The sequence below is a fragment of the Neoarius graeffei genome, chromosome 9 (genome assembly GCF_027579695.1).
Source record: "Neoarius graeffei isolate fNeoGra1 chromosome 9, fNeoGra1.pri, whole genome shotgun sequence".
In the NCBI taxonomy this organism is placed as follows: Eukaryota; Metazoa; Chordata; class Actinopteri; order Siluriformes; family Ariidae; genus Neoarius; species Neoarius graeffei.
Window position 1 is genome coordinate 63,287,995 of NC_083577.1, and position 14,263 is coordinate 63,302,257.

The window sequence follows — 14,263 nt, forward strand, 5'->3', positions numbered from 1 at the left end:
GGCCCTCGCCGGCCGCTAGCCTTGAACCCAGGACCTTTTCGCTGTGAGGCAACAGCGCTAACCACGACACCATCGTGCCGCCCTCCCCCTGGTGACCTCGTAACATTAATTTTGTCATGGCTCCAGTGAGAATTGGAACCATTGGATTAACATCTTGTGACCAGTCGTGACATTGCTGGTGGTGATGTAAATGATAATACATTGATATTGTGACATAATCCGAATACTCATACTGCCTCACTGTACCGCGACCGGTGGCAAATTCAAAACAACGAGGAAAGAAAACATCAGCAGATAGAGCTGGAAACTGGAATTAATTATACGTCATATCCGCTCTCGCATGTTTTATGCGCTCTGTAGTATCCTGTTAAATACAGTCAGGTGGAACTACACGACACACTTTACTATTATGGAACACTGAGTGAGAATGAAAATTCGTTATCGATCCCGTGTCATTTTGACCCGATACATTCATGGGTTTTGTATGTGAAAGGGGCTTTAACCTGCTACAAACTCCTGTGGGGGCACGTGTAACAGCTCAGCACTAACAACACCCCGAGTTTTAAACCTTTGCTCTTTAAAGTGCATATTCTGGACCAATTTCGTGTTTTTTTTATATGAAAGTATGTCCCTTTACACACTCATCCAGAAGGGTAATTTTGCACAAGGCCATCTGTCTACAGCAGAAAAAATAAAATAACAAAACGCGTCTGGAAAAATCCCAAGGGAGTCTGGAGCCAGATTCGTGACGTCACCTGCGGAAGCGCCAGCAGGCTGCGCGAGCTTTGCACGGTTTCAGTGCACAGCCTGTGTAGACCAAGCGCTCCCATTTCTCTCTCATTGTCCGGTCTTTTGGGAAACGATGAGTACTAATCCCATCAAGATTGGTGTTGCTACACCCTCCTACGATACATCTGTTAACCATTTTAATAATTACGTGATAACGTTGAAGAAATTTGCAGAAAACCACCAGGTCGTTTTCTCATAAACAAACCAGCGCTGACGTAGGATTCAGAGGGAGGCGTCCCGCACGCGACGTCACCAAAATCAACGTTTGCCGGGAAATCCAAATGCCAAGTTTTTTCAGAGGCGGACCAATTCACCTCAAATGGCTTGATTTCAACTGAATTTTTCTGGTATTGCGCAAAGTAAAGAAATTGCACAAAATGTGACAGATATTTGACCAAAGTTTAATATTAAATAGGAGAATTACATTGATCTTGCTCCTGAATTTACCTGTGATACGCACTTTAAAGGGTGTAGTATATACAAAAGCTCAAACACTGCCCTCGAGTGCAATTAAACTTACGCTTTCAGTGTTTAACTGTTATTACACAGACAACAGTGATGAGTTTACCCAACCTCTGTGAAGTTGGCACCCCATATGATGAGATGTGAATAAAAGTACAGTCGTGCTTGAAAGTTTGTGAACCCTTTAGAATTTTCTATATTTCTGCATAAATATGACCTAAAACATCAGATTTTCACACAAGTCCTAAAAATAGATAAAGAGAACCCAGTTAAACAAATGAGACAAAAATATTATAATTGGTCATTTATTTATTGAGGAAAATGATCCAGTATTACATATCTATGAGTGGCAAAAGTATGTGAACCTCTAGGATTAGCAGTTAATTTGAAGGTGAAATTAGAGTCAGGTGTTTTCAATCAATGGGATGACAATCAGGTGTGAGTGGGCACCCTGTTTTATTTAAAGAACAGGGATCTATCAAAGTCTGATCTTCACAACACATGTTTGTGGAAGTGTATCATGGCACGAACAAAGGAGATTTCTGAGGACCTCAGAAAAAGCGTTGTTGATGCTCATCAGGCTGGAAAAGGTTACAAAACCATCTGTAAAGAGTTTGGACTCCACCAATCCACAGTCAGACAGATTGTGTACAAATGGAGGAAATTCAAGACCATTGTTACCCTCCCCAGGAGTGGTCGACCAACAAAGATCACTCCAAGAGCAAGGCGTGTAATAGTCAGCGAGGTCACAAAGGAGCCCAGGGTAACTTCTAAGCAACTGAAGGCCTCTCTCACATTGGCTAATGTTCATGTTCATGAGTCCACCATCAGGAGAACACTGAACAACAATGGTGTGCATGGCAGGGTTGCAAGGAGAAAGCCACTGCTCTCCAAAAAGAACATTGCTCCTCGTCTGCAGTTTGCTAAAGATCATGTGGACAAGCCAGAAGGCTATAGGAAAAATGTTTTGTGGACGGATGAGACCAAAATAGAACTTTTTGGTTTAAATGAGAGGCATTATGTTTGGAGAAAGGAAAACACTGCGTTCCAGCATAAGAACCTTATCCCATCTGTGAAACATGGTGGTGGTAGTATCATGGTTTGGGCCTGTTTTGCTGCATCTGGGCCAGGACGACTTGCCATCATTGATGGAACAATGAATTCTGAATTATACCAGCGAATTCTAAAGGAAAATGTCAGGACATCTGTCCATGAACTGAATCTCAAGAGAAGGTGGGTCATGCAGCAAGACAACGACCCTAAGCACACAAGTCATTCTACCAAAGAATGGCTAAAGAAGAAGAAAGTTAATGTTTTGGAATGGCCAAGTCAAAGTCCTGACCTTAATCCAATCGAAATGTTGTGGAAGGGCCTGAAGCGAGCAGTTCATGTGAGGAAACCCACCAACATCCCAGAGTTGAAGCTGTTCTGTACGGAGGAATGGGCTAAAACTCCTCCAAGCCGGTGTGCAGGACTGATCAACAGTTACCGGCAATGTTTAGTTGCAAGTATTGCTACGCAAGGGGGTCACACCAGATACTGAACACAAAGGTTCACATACTTTTGCCACTCACAGATATGTAATATTGGATCATTTTCCTATGTAATATTGTAATATTTTATGTAATATTGGATCATTTATTGGATCATTTCCAATAAATAAATGACCAAGTATAATATTTTTGTCTCATTTGTTTAACTGGGTTCTCTTTATCTACTTTTAGGACTTGTGTGAAAATCTGACGATGTTTTAGGTCATATGCAGAAATATAGAAAATTCTAAAGGGTTCACAAACTTTCAAGCACCACCGTATTTCAATTCGTATGCGCATCGTTTGTGCACACAACATAAAGTGTGCTCAAACAATTTTAGAGAAATTAATCTTTAAATGTTTTAATGACGCCCAGGTAACGCCCAAAAGACTTCAAACATGTCTGATTCATATGTGTATCTTTTGTGCATAAAAACAAAACCTATGTGCTTCATTCATGGGGTACTGAGTGACATAATGCATCAAGAATATGAAGTTTAATCACTTAACAGTACTGACTGCCAAGTCATCTGAAAATTATTATTTTTTTATTATTGTGCGTGGTATTTTCCAATGTCCCGCAAAAACAATATCACGTGGACGAAATGTGATTGTTTTGATGTCAGGCAATTCCATGTAAATGTCAACCTCACCATGCAAAAATAAAGCAACATGTAATACATCAAAACCACTCCCAGAGATATCACCTAGGCCTGTATTTTACAGATGTGAACAAGCTGAACCAATTTGTAACCAACCTAATATGTCACTGTCAGTCTTTCTTTCTTATAATGTAAACCCCAAGCTAAAATCAACTTTGATCATGTACAATTCTATATTATTGCCACAAGCCACAGAAATGTATGCTAAAATCCACAAAACAGCAAAACAATAGCCATCCTAAATATTATTTAAGAACTTTGATAGTTTTAGCTGATATTTAGAGAGTTTTTCAAAGGGTTATGGTGGTTAAATTGCTGATTTTCTCAACATATGCCATGTCTATTTCAGACGCGTCACATCCATAACGGAATTTCGTCACATCCATAACGCTGACTTTTCCTTCCGAAACTCTGCATGAAATACAAAATATTTTAAACAAAGATTTTTTAATATTCACCTTGGACCCCTCTATCAAACGGATATCTCCATTTCGACATTAGGTTTACGATTTCACAGAGTTTGATAAAAATGTACAGTCACCCAAGAAAAGTGATACTTTTTGTGTCACATCCATAACGCATCTTTTATTGGCATTTTCTGGCATGCCCTAGATGTACTATGGGGATTGTTCTTGTTCTATCACTTCTCCAGTATGGTACAGCCTTAAAATATGCAACACCTGTTTAAATACTGGGAGACAATAAAACATGCACTGGGTCATTTGTTGCCATTTTGAGTTCAAGTGTCACATCCATAACGCTGGAATTGCTCTGTCCTGAGGGTCGCTTTCCTCCATTTTGGGACCAAATATCCTACCTCTTGAGCTAAACACTATGGCCCTATGGAAACAGTCGAACGCAAGGAGCTTGAACTAATTAGCATAACTACAGAACTGCCTCACACCAAGATGGCGATGCGCGGAAAACATTGTGACTCTGCATCGACCTCGGAGAGTTTGGAGTCACAGGTATGTAATTTGTGGTTGACATTCACGAATATATCTTTTCTCCGTTACTGCTTTTGTGTTATTTCTTTCTCTGTAATATCAAAACATTAGGTGTACGGTATAACTCCATCCTCGTTACCGTGGAGTCGAGCCCATGCATTCTAAGGCTAAGATAGCTAAGCGCTAGCTAGAATGATTTAGTCTTCTGTCCAGAAAAATGACACGCCATCTAACCTTGCTCTATCTTGCAGTTGCACTCACCAGGCAGGCTCTCGTTTTCTTTTCCGTTGGCTTTCCAGCGGAGTCCACCATGTTTGCCCATGCTGACTTGTTTTGGTTAAAAGTAGGTCAAGCACGCCCCACGGTGGTCATGTGATATTGCTGCTCACTTGTTTCGGCAATCTCCGGAATCGTAAAATGCGGGACACGTTTTATCTTGGCAAAACATTTACACGGAGGCTCCACGGTGTGTGCAGCAGCGAAACATCTCAAACCTCCAACAGCAATAGAAACAGAACATTTTGCCCAGAATTCAACTTTGCAGTCAGAACCTTTACGAAATAATGACGCACATATGGTAATTTTGCATGCGCAAACGTACACAAATGAACCGAAATACTTTTATTCACGTTCTATTCATATGGGGTGCCAACATCATGGAGGTGTTTACTCAGGGTGCATTACTGCCTCATGCACAGTGTTCTCGGGACAGGCAATAGAGCATATCTCAATCATCCTTAGATGTTTATTGTTACAGTTTAAAATTTGCTTTGCATAGTCGCTTATTTAAAACTAAACAGCCTTTCAGTTTCATAAAACTGGTGAAATTTAGTTCCATCTGAAATTTGATCATTGAGATGCACGTTTATTTCTGTAATATCTTTAAAAAAAAAAAGGCCATTCTGTGGCTGGGAAGTTATTTAATTTGAGGGGATTCCCGAGCAAATAACGTGCATGAAATCGCTCGCGTCGCGCAGTCAAGCAGACAGAAGAAGTCCGTGTGCGCATGCGCAGGTTTACCTTCTTCTTCTTCTTTTGGGTTTTACGGCAACTGGCATCCACAGTGTTGCATTACTGCCATCTACAGGTTTACCTTTGACCGTGCACTGATGGTTCCATCATTCTGTCGCTAAATGAACAGCTGATCACACCGAGGAGCTCGCTGACCGCCGATATTTATTAGTTTGGTCCTGCGTTTCCTTTCCTTCGTATATAACATAACGTCTTTTCGTCTCGCTTTCCGTTACTGTAGTCGGTCTTTCACGTTTCATCCACTTCCTCCAGTTCTCTCCTGTTTCAAATTTGTATCCCACAATGCCTTGCGCGAACGAGGAAAGCCCGCCACGTCATGCATGATGTAGTATCTTGTATTGCGTAATGGTGAAGCAAGAAAAAATAGCGGAGCCCTAAATTCACCAATTGTTCCATTAAGAAAAAAAAAACTAATAAAATTGGAAGTCTGTGATTCGAATTCAGTAGCTTTCGGTCCACTAAACAAAAATACTTAGGTGTCGGGGAAAATTATTTTCATGACCTACACTTGAAAAATCTGAAAGGCAGTCTAGCTTTAACTGCTTACTGATGAAATTAAACAACTGCCTTTCGACTTCCGCTATAAGTGAGTTTCGAGTACACATTTTCCATCTGTAGTAAACACACATGCAGCACAGACACAGTGAATAGAGAGAAGGTTGAGAAATGCTGCAGCATTCCTTGAACTACTTCAAAGGCTAAAACCTAAGAAGACCTAAAACCGCTCATTCACCTCTGCCTCATAAGTGCCATAACAGATTTGTCAGTAAGAATCAGCTAAAGGATAATTAAAGCCATACCCTTTGCGCTACAGACATGACCCCTCACCCCTTCCCCGTCCCCTTCTGTCCCAGTCAAGCCAGAAAGTTTAGAAGAGGAAGGAAAAGGCTGTGCTGTACTAATCATTGCCCTGAGTACAATAACAGAGCTCGACTTTCCACTAAACAAGCTTAAATGTACTCTACCCTAAACACACACACACACACACACACACTTCACCCACCTGTGGCATTTGTGACCTACAGGATCAGGTAAAGTCAGTTTAAAACTGCATATCACGGGTAAATTCAGGAGCAAGATCAATGTCATCTCATCTCATTATCTCTTCTCATTATCTCTAGCCGCTTTATCCTTCTACAGGGTCGCAGGCAAGCTGGAGCCTATCCCAGCTGACTACGGGCGAAAGGCGGGGTACACCCTGGACAAGTCGCCAGGTCATCACAGGGCTGACACATAGACACAGACAACCATTCACACTCACACCTACGGTCAATTTAGAGTCACCAGTTAACCTAACCTGCATGTCTTTGGACTGTGGGGGAAACCGGAGCACCCGGAGGAAACCCACGCGGACACGGGGAGAACATGCAAACTCCACACAGAAAGGCCCTCGCCGGCCACGGGGCTCGAACCCAGGACCTTCTTGCTGTGAGGCGACAGCGCTAACCACTACACCACCGTGCCGCCAGCAAGATCAATGTAATTCTCCTATTTAATATTAAACTTTGGTCAAATATCTGTCGCATTTTGTGCAATTTCTTTACTTTGCGCAATACCAGAAAAATTCAGTTGAACTCAAGCCATTTGAGGCGAATTGGTCCGTCTCTGAAAAAACTTAGCATTTGGATTTCCCGGCAAACGTTGATTTTCGTGACGTCGCTTGCGGGACGCCTCCTTCTGAATCCTACGTCAGCGCTGGTTTGTTTATGAGAAAACGACCTGGTGGTTTTCTGCAAATTTCTTCAACGTTATCGCGTAATTATTAAAATGGTTAACAGATGTATCGTAGGAGGGTGTAGCAACACCAATCTTGATGGGATTAGTACTCATCGTTTCCCAAAAGACCGGACAATGAGAGAGAAATGGGAGCGCTTGGTCTACACAGGCTGTGCACTGAAACCGTGCAAAGCTCTCGCAGCCTGCTGGCGCTTCCGCAGGTAACGTCACGAATCTGGCTCCAGACTCCCTTGGGATTTTTCCAGACGCGTTTTGTTATTTTATTTGTTTCTGCTGTAGACAGATGGCCTTGTGCAAAATTACCCTTCTGGATGAGTGTGTAAAGGGACATACTTTCATATAAAAAAAAATTGGTCCAGAATATGCACTTTAAAGGAACAGTCCACCGTACTTCCATCATGAAATATGCTCTTATCTGAATTGAGACGAGCTGCTCTGTACCTCTCCGAGCTTTGCGCGACCTCCCAGTCAGTCAGATGCAGTCAGACGTGCTGTTACTCCTGTTGGCTATGTAGCTAGGCTCAGCATGGCCAATGGTATTTTTTGGGGCTGTAGTTAGATGCGACCAAACTCTTCCGCGTTTTTCCTGTTTACATAGGTTTATATGACCAGTGATATGAAACAAGTTCAGTTACACAAATTGAAACGTAGCGATTTTCTACGCTATGGAAAGTCCGCACTATAATGACAGGCGTACTAACACCTTCTGCGCGCTTCGGCAGCGCATTGATATCTGAGCTCCGTATCAATGCACTGCCGAAGCGCGCAGAAGGTGTTAATACGCCTGTCATTATAGTGCGCACTTTCCATAGCATAGAAAATCGCTACCTTTCAATTTGTGTAACTGAACTTGTTTCATATCACTGGTCATATAAACCTATGTAAACAGGAAAAACGCGGAAGAGTTTGGTCGCATCTAACTACAGCCCCAAAAAATACCATTGGCCATACTGAGCCTAGCTACATTGCTAACAGGAGTGACAGCGCGTCTGACTGACTGGGAGGTCGCGCAAAGCTCGGAGAGGTACGGAGCAGCTCGTCTCAATTCAGATAAGAGCATATTTCATTATGGAAATACGGTGGACTGTTCCTTTAATGTTTTCTACTTGTAAACATCTATTGACCCATTAGTGGCGTCGGTGCTGCTGAAAGAAAAAGAGGACGCTCGGGTCTGTGTTCTGAGAGACCGATTTCACAGCGCTCGCTCATACACGGCAAATTCAGACAAGATGATGTAAGTTCGAGATAGTAACAGGATGCATAACGGAAGCGTAGTGGTATCAGGACTCTCTTTCTTCATGCGATCACGTCTCTGTTCATGAAAAAGGTCATCTCTGCACAGCGGTGAGGCAGAGAAGGGAACTGCTCGTCCTCTATGGTCTTCTGATCTATTCCTGCAAGCACACACTCCGCGATCTCTCGTATGTACACAAGCGCTTCTTTTTCACATCCCTCCTCTGGTCTCGTCTTCCAGGTAATTTCCTGTGGAACAGGCACACCCTGATAGACTTTCAAAATAGAAAACGGAACATTTTATCCTTCGGGACAGCAAGCTACGAGCTACAGTGATGTTCAGGTTTGATGAATTGTACTAACCGTGACTAAGCACACTACACACACACACACACGCTTGTCCCACACCTTTGAAGTAGTCCAGACAGACCATGCTCTCGACTCTCTGTAGTTGCTACAGGCTGCTTCCGTCTCTACCGGTCCATGTGGCTCGGCTGTGCTCGTGCTCTTCCTGTACCCACAATTCCTCTGGAGCGCAGAGCGCAGGCCATCGAACAGAATCATGCTGGTGGTGCAGCCCATGACTCGAGCTGTGACTGTGCATCACTCCAACGCAGGAGTGACCCAGTTTCTGTCTGGGAAGAGCAGCATTGAGCTGTGTGCACTGTGGATAGCTTCGTGCGCTCTGACAGCACTGGGTGCTGCTTCACCTTGCTGATACGCTCACAGCACGGGGAGGGGGTTCGAGGATCTATGTGTCTATGCATGTACTGTATGTGTGTGGGCAAGCTGGGAGTGAGAGACAGCGAGAGTGGGAAGAAGAGAAACAGCACAGTAATTCTGGCCAAGTTTACATTAGACCGTATCTGTCTCGTTTTCTTCGCGGATGCACTGTCCGTTTACATTAAACCACCTGGAAACGCCGGGAAACGGGAATCCGCCAACGTCCACGTATTCAATCCAGATCGTGTCTGGTCCGGTGCTGTGTAAACATTGAGATACGCGGATACGCTGTGCTGAGCTCTAGCTGGCGTCGTCATTGGACAACGTCACTGTGACATCCACCTTCCTGATTCGCTGGCGTTGGTCATGTGACGCGACTGCTGAAAAACGGCGCGGACTTCCGCCTTGTATCACCTTTCATTAAAGAGTATAAAAGTATGAAAATACTGCAAATACTGATGCAAATACTGCCCATTGTGTAGTTATGATTGTCTTTAGGCTTGCCATCCTTCCACTTGCAAGTGGTAAGTGACTTGCGCACAGCAGCTCAGTCCCGAATCACTGCTCGTGCACTACACTCGCGCACTCTGTGAGCTGCGCAGGGCCGGAGTGCGCACCCTCCAGAGGGCACTCGCTGTTCAGGGCGGAGTGATTTGGAGCGCAGCCGCTGAGGAGGAAGCGATGAGCCGCACTGACACATTTCAACTTACATGCCGAATTAGTCATGTGATTAGCGTATCCGTGTATTGGCGTTGCTATGTGCACGCGAATCGTGTATTGGCGTTGCTGTGTGCACGCTAATCGTTTTTAAAAACGTTAATCTGATGATCCGCTGATACGGTCTAATGTAAACCCCACCTCTGTCTGACAGTATCGTCTTCAGAGAGAGACGTGTGTTGAAGGATGCTGACGCTTCAGCCAATAGCAATCGCAACACGACACCGGGGCGGTCTGACGTGCTCCCTCTTCATAAACATACTCTGCTCATCACTGTCAGTGACGAGCTCGGTGCAGAATTTTGTTCTATGGAGCGCTGCCCCATCATAATTCACTTCTTTACAGTTACTACTCTGATTTTTTTTTTTTCATTCCTGTCACAGTTTGCAAGGTGTGTTTCTCTCTCTTCCTACAACCCAAGATTTATCATCCGATTACGCATCCAGATTCATAGGAACTCGGCGACTTGTTCATCCTGTCTTCAGAAATACATGTCAAGTCAAGTTTATTTGTATAGCGCTTTTAACAATAGATATTGTCGCAAAGCAGCTTTACCAGGGCTCGACATTAAGGACTGCCCGATTGCCCGGGGCAAGTGAAACGTGCATTCGGGCAAGTTGGAATGAGCACATATTACGAACTAGCACGACAAAAATGAGGCTTTTTGATCTTTTATTTCAGTTCCTAAAAGCGTCCCTCACTACGTATCCGCCTTTATGTCTTGGCTGTTTTCTTAGTCTCGGTTTCATTTACTGCTTTGCAAGTTATTTTATATCCCCCCGCTGTTGTAGTATGGTACGCGTACTGTTTACAGACCCCTTGTGCATGACGTCACGCATCACGTGATAATTACAGCTGGGGTCAGACAGACACCGTCTTTCATGCAAGCAAGACTTGATCTGTCTTCAATACGGTTAATTTTTGCGCTGTTTTTGCTCGTTCAAACAGAGAAATAGATAAAAGGCATTACCGTCTCCCCGCTGTCAAGAAAAATGTTAACAAATAGAAGCAAATGCCTCAAGAACAATGAGGAAATGAGTGGTTAAACAGAATACGAAGAGAGGAGCTCAGCCTGAAAACTCCAGAGAAATTCACGATTGCATTTAAAACGTAAAAGTCGGAAGTGAGTCTGGAAGAGTTTGCTTAAGAATCGCGGTTTTTTTGCGTTTTTTTTTTTCTACTTGCATTCGAGTTAGCTCCTTCATGAAATTGTTATTGCCTGTTACAAGTAAAAAGTAACCAATAACCAAACTTCAACTCAATGTGTGATCTCCATTTTACATTGCAATTCACAACTATTCTATGGTTTTCCTAAAAAAAAAAAAAGTAGTACTCGCAAAATAGGGGGCAAGTGATAATATTGGGGGGCAAGTGGAAATTAACCCCCACTTTCCACCCAGGGCAAGTGGGTTTAAAAGTTAATGTCGAGCCCTGTTTACAGAATTTTAGTGACTTTAAACATGAAAAACCTCCCTCAGACGATATGAGGAAGAAACCTCGAGAGGAACCAGACTCAAAAGGGAACCCATCCTCGTTTGGGTGAGAAGAGATAGCGTGATTACAACATTTTTAACATGAAGTCTGTTTTATTAGCGTTATAAGCTGTTCATTGATGGAAACTTGAGTGCATGATAACTGCAGTCCTAAAGTTAGCAAGTCAACTGTAGTCCTCAGCCATAAAAGCGTTACTGTAAGTGTCCAGAGTGTCTTCCAAGTGCGACTTTCGACTGTCCATATGGGGCCGTCCTCCACAGGAGCGATGCGATGAGACTCCAACCAGACGTAGGGCATCAGGATGGATCAGGCAGGTCCGAGGAGCAGAAGAGGTCAGCATGTCCGAATGTCGTCGCATAAAAGACGTACAAATACTGTATTTTGAAACACCCGTCACCCTGGGAAACGAATACCATCCTAACAGAGCTCACTGAACACTCGGTGAGAGCAGGGTTTCCCCCCCTCTGGAGTCTCTGAAACACTCTTAAATGATATGGGACATGAAACATAAATGCACGCTATATCAGTTTCTTTCCATTAAAAATATGAATTAATTGCATCAAAAAATACAAAATCATCTATTAAATTCAGCAAACTCGTTATATTCGTGATGATTATATGGCATTTCTGCTCGAGCTCCGATATGCATTTTTTACAACCGGAAAAGCCGCCGTCACGTGATCATACGTCACAAAAACTTTCGGGCACAGCACAAGCGGGTAGATGAATGGAGAAGTGGATGACAAGAAAATTGTTTTTATAGTCTTTAACATACATTGGACATCATGGTGTATTGTGCTGCTTATGGTTGCAATAATTCCAATGGGAAATGCCCTGGAGTAAGTTTTTTTGCATTCCCCAAGGACCCGAAGCTGAGGAAAGTGTAGGCTCACCTGCGCATGCGCAGTAGGCTTCGCGCATGCGCAGTAGGCTTGGTAGGACAACTTTACAGAACACCTGTTGAAAAAAACCTTTGCACCTACTGTTTCCCACAAACTGTATTCGGACCATTTCACTGAGGATTCTTTCAACATTAATACTCAGGTACTGAGCGATATTAATTCATGAAACAGGAAGCATAAGGATGAGAAAAAAAAAAACAGTTCAAATCGGGAAGCCGCGCACACCTGCGCCAGGCTGCACAAATGCGCGCAGCTTCCCGACCCAAACCGCCTCTCTCTCATCCTTACACTTCATGCCTCATGCTCCATGAACCAACATCGCTATTTTTTTTTTTAAATTCGGATCTGCGCGATTCAGCCGTGAAAAAGGCAGCATCCGCCGAAAGGCGCGCTGTTTGCATCCCTGCACGGAGGCCAGGGGACAGGGCAGGAATATTTTTGTTGATATGAGTGATCCGGTGCGATTTCGCGACCCCCCTGTTGAAGACCTCTGCGCTAAGCGACTGAAAGCCGAGGTAAGGATTAGTATTATAATTTTGGGTGTATCAATTATTGATTATCATAATTCTGACTCGTTTCGCCATTTTGAATGTTTTTATCTCGGACTCTGGAAGCATTGTATCTCAATCAATCTCGAAAAACATCAGCAAAAAAAAAACTAGCTTGCAACGGACTTTAGCTAGATCTATGATGAACTTTCAATGTATGATACAAAAATAATACTTCTTTCAACAGATCATTAGCCTTTGAGCAGAATTGTTTTTAACTTACCAGGAAGTGTTATCCAGCCGACCGCTTTCAGTTTCATGGGGACTGAATGAACTCTCACTCTCAGAATCATCTGAGCCGTCAGAGTAAAGACAAGATCCATGTTCATGTGAATTTCCAGCTATCGGTTCGAATTGATAGGGTCTAACTTCACATCTCTGTGAAACATCGGGAATGTCACTGTCGATGGTGTCCATTTCGGTAACCTGTTTACATTAGATTCCCAAGCGCTGGCTCCTTGGAAAGTTTTTGTGACGTCACGGGTCACGTGACCACCTAGCTCATTAACGAATCCTTGTTTTACGCTGATGTATAGAAAAACTTGAATAATGTGGTGATTTTCACATTTTTGACGCCCTGCAGTGATTTAGATGGCATTTCTTATGTCCTTTATACATAATTATGCCCAGGTAAAAATCCATGTCCCATATCCTTTAACAGACCGGACAAAAGCCACTAGTTTGCTGCTGTCCACCTATTCGGATTCTGAAAGTGTAAATGTGTGTGTAGGACCTGGGAATTGTGGTCCAGTGTGTAGAAAGTGGTGTGTGCAGGCTACTCAGTGTTATCACATGTTTAAGGCCCTGTCCACACGGCAACGGATTCAGGTGACTCCGATACAATTGCTTATCGTTTAGGCCTGGCGTCCACACGGCACCGGCGTTTTGGGTGCCCAAAACGCAATCTTTTTGAGAACGGGTTCCAGAGTGGAAAGATCTGGCAACGTTGCCGTTGTGAAGTCGTCTGGATGAGTAGAACGGATTTGTTTACGATGACGTCACAACCACATGACTGAGTGCTTCACGCCGGGTAGAAGTGTAACGAACTCGATGCGAGTTGTCAACAAATCCTATAACTTGGTTCATGAAACGCGCTTACAAAATATTTTCACTGTGAATATTTATTGTGTAATGGTGCAAAGTGAGAGAGAGAGAGAGAGAGAGAGAGAGAGAGAGACTCTGCCCTTAGGGCAGAGTCAATCCCGCCAGCAAAAATAGGGAAAAAAAGGAGCGATCTCACCTCTTCAGATGTTGGTTTACAGTAAGTCCTACAATACATTCCTCAAAAAGGGCGTAGAAGAGCAAATTAATCCATCAACGTGTATCATTCAATTTATTCCGGACCATTAAAGACGCTGCCTTCCGCGTAGAATCATACGTCATCCTCACCGCCATATTGGATAGGTCAAAGCGGAGAATAAAGATTAGCTGCGTTTAACTGTACCGTCCAAACGGGATCACATGGGATTACCTTTCACAGGTGAG

General features: G+C 43.4%; 1 protein-coding gene across 2 annotated transcripts in view; it reads right to left on the bottom strand.

The window, feature by feature from the left end:
- The window catches only part of LOC132891930 (dedicator of cytokinesis protein 9-like), a 262,272-nt gene that overhangs the window by 154,881 nt on the left and 93,128 nt on the right, over positions 1-14,263 (bottom strand). Inside the window, exon 1 of one of the 2 annotated variants that reach the window (XM_060930065.1) lies at positions 8,803-9,019. The exons of the other annotated variant lie outside the window; for it this stretch is intronic. Coding sequence (XP_060786048.1) covers positions 8,803-8,976 — 174 coding nt within the window. The 5' untranslated portion in view covers positions 8,977-9,019. Of the gene's footprint in view, positions 1-8,802; positions 9,020-14,263 lie in introns of those variants that run through there. 2 annotated transcript variants of the gene reach the window in all.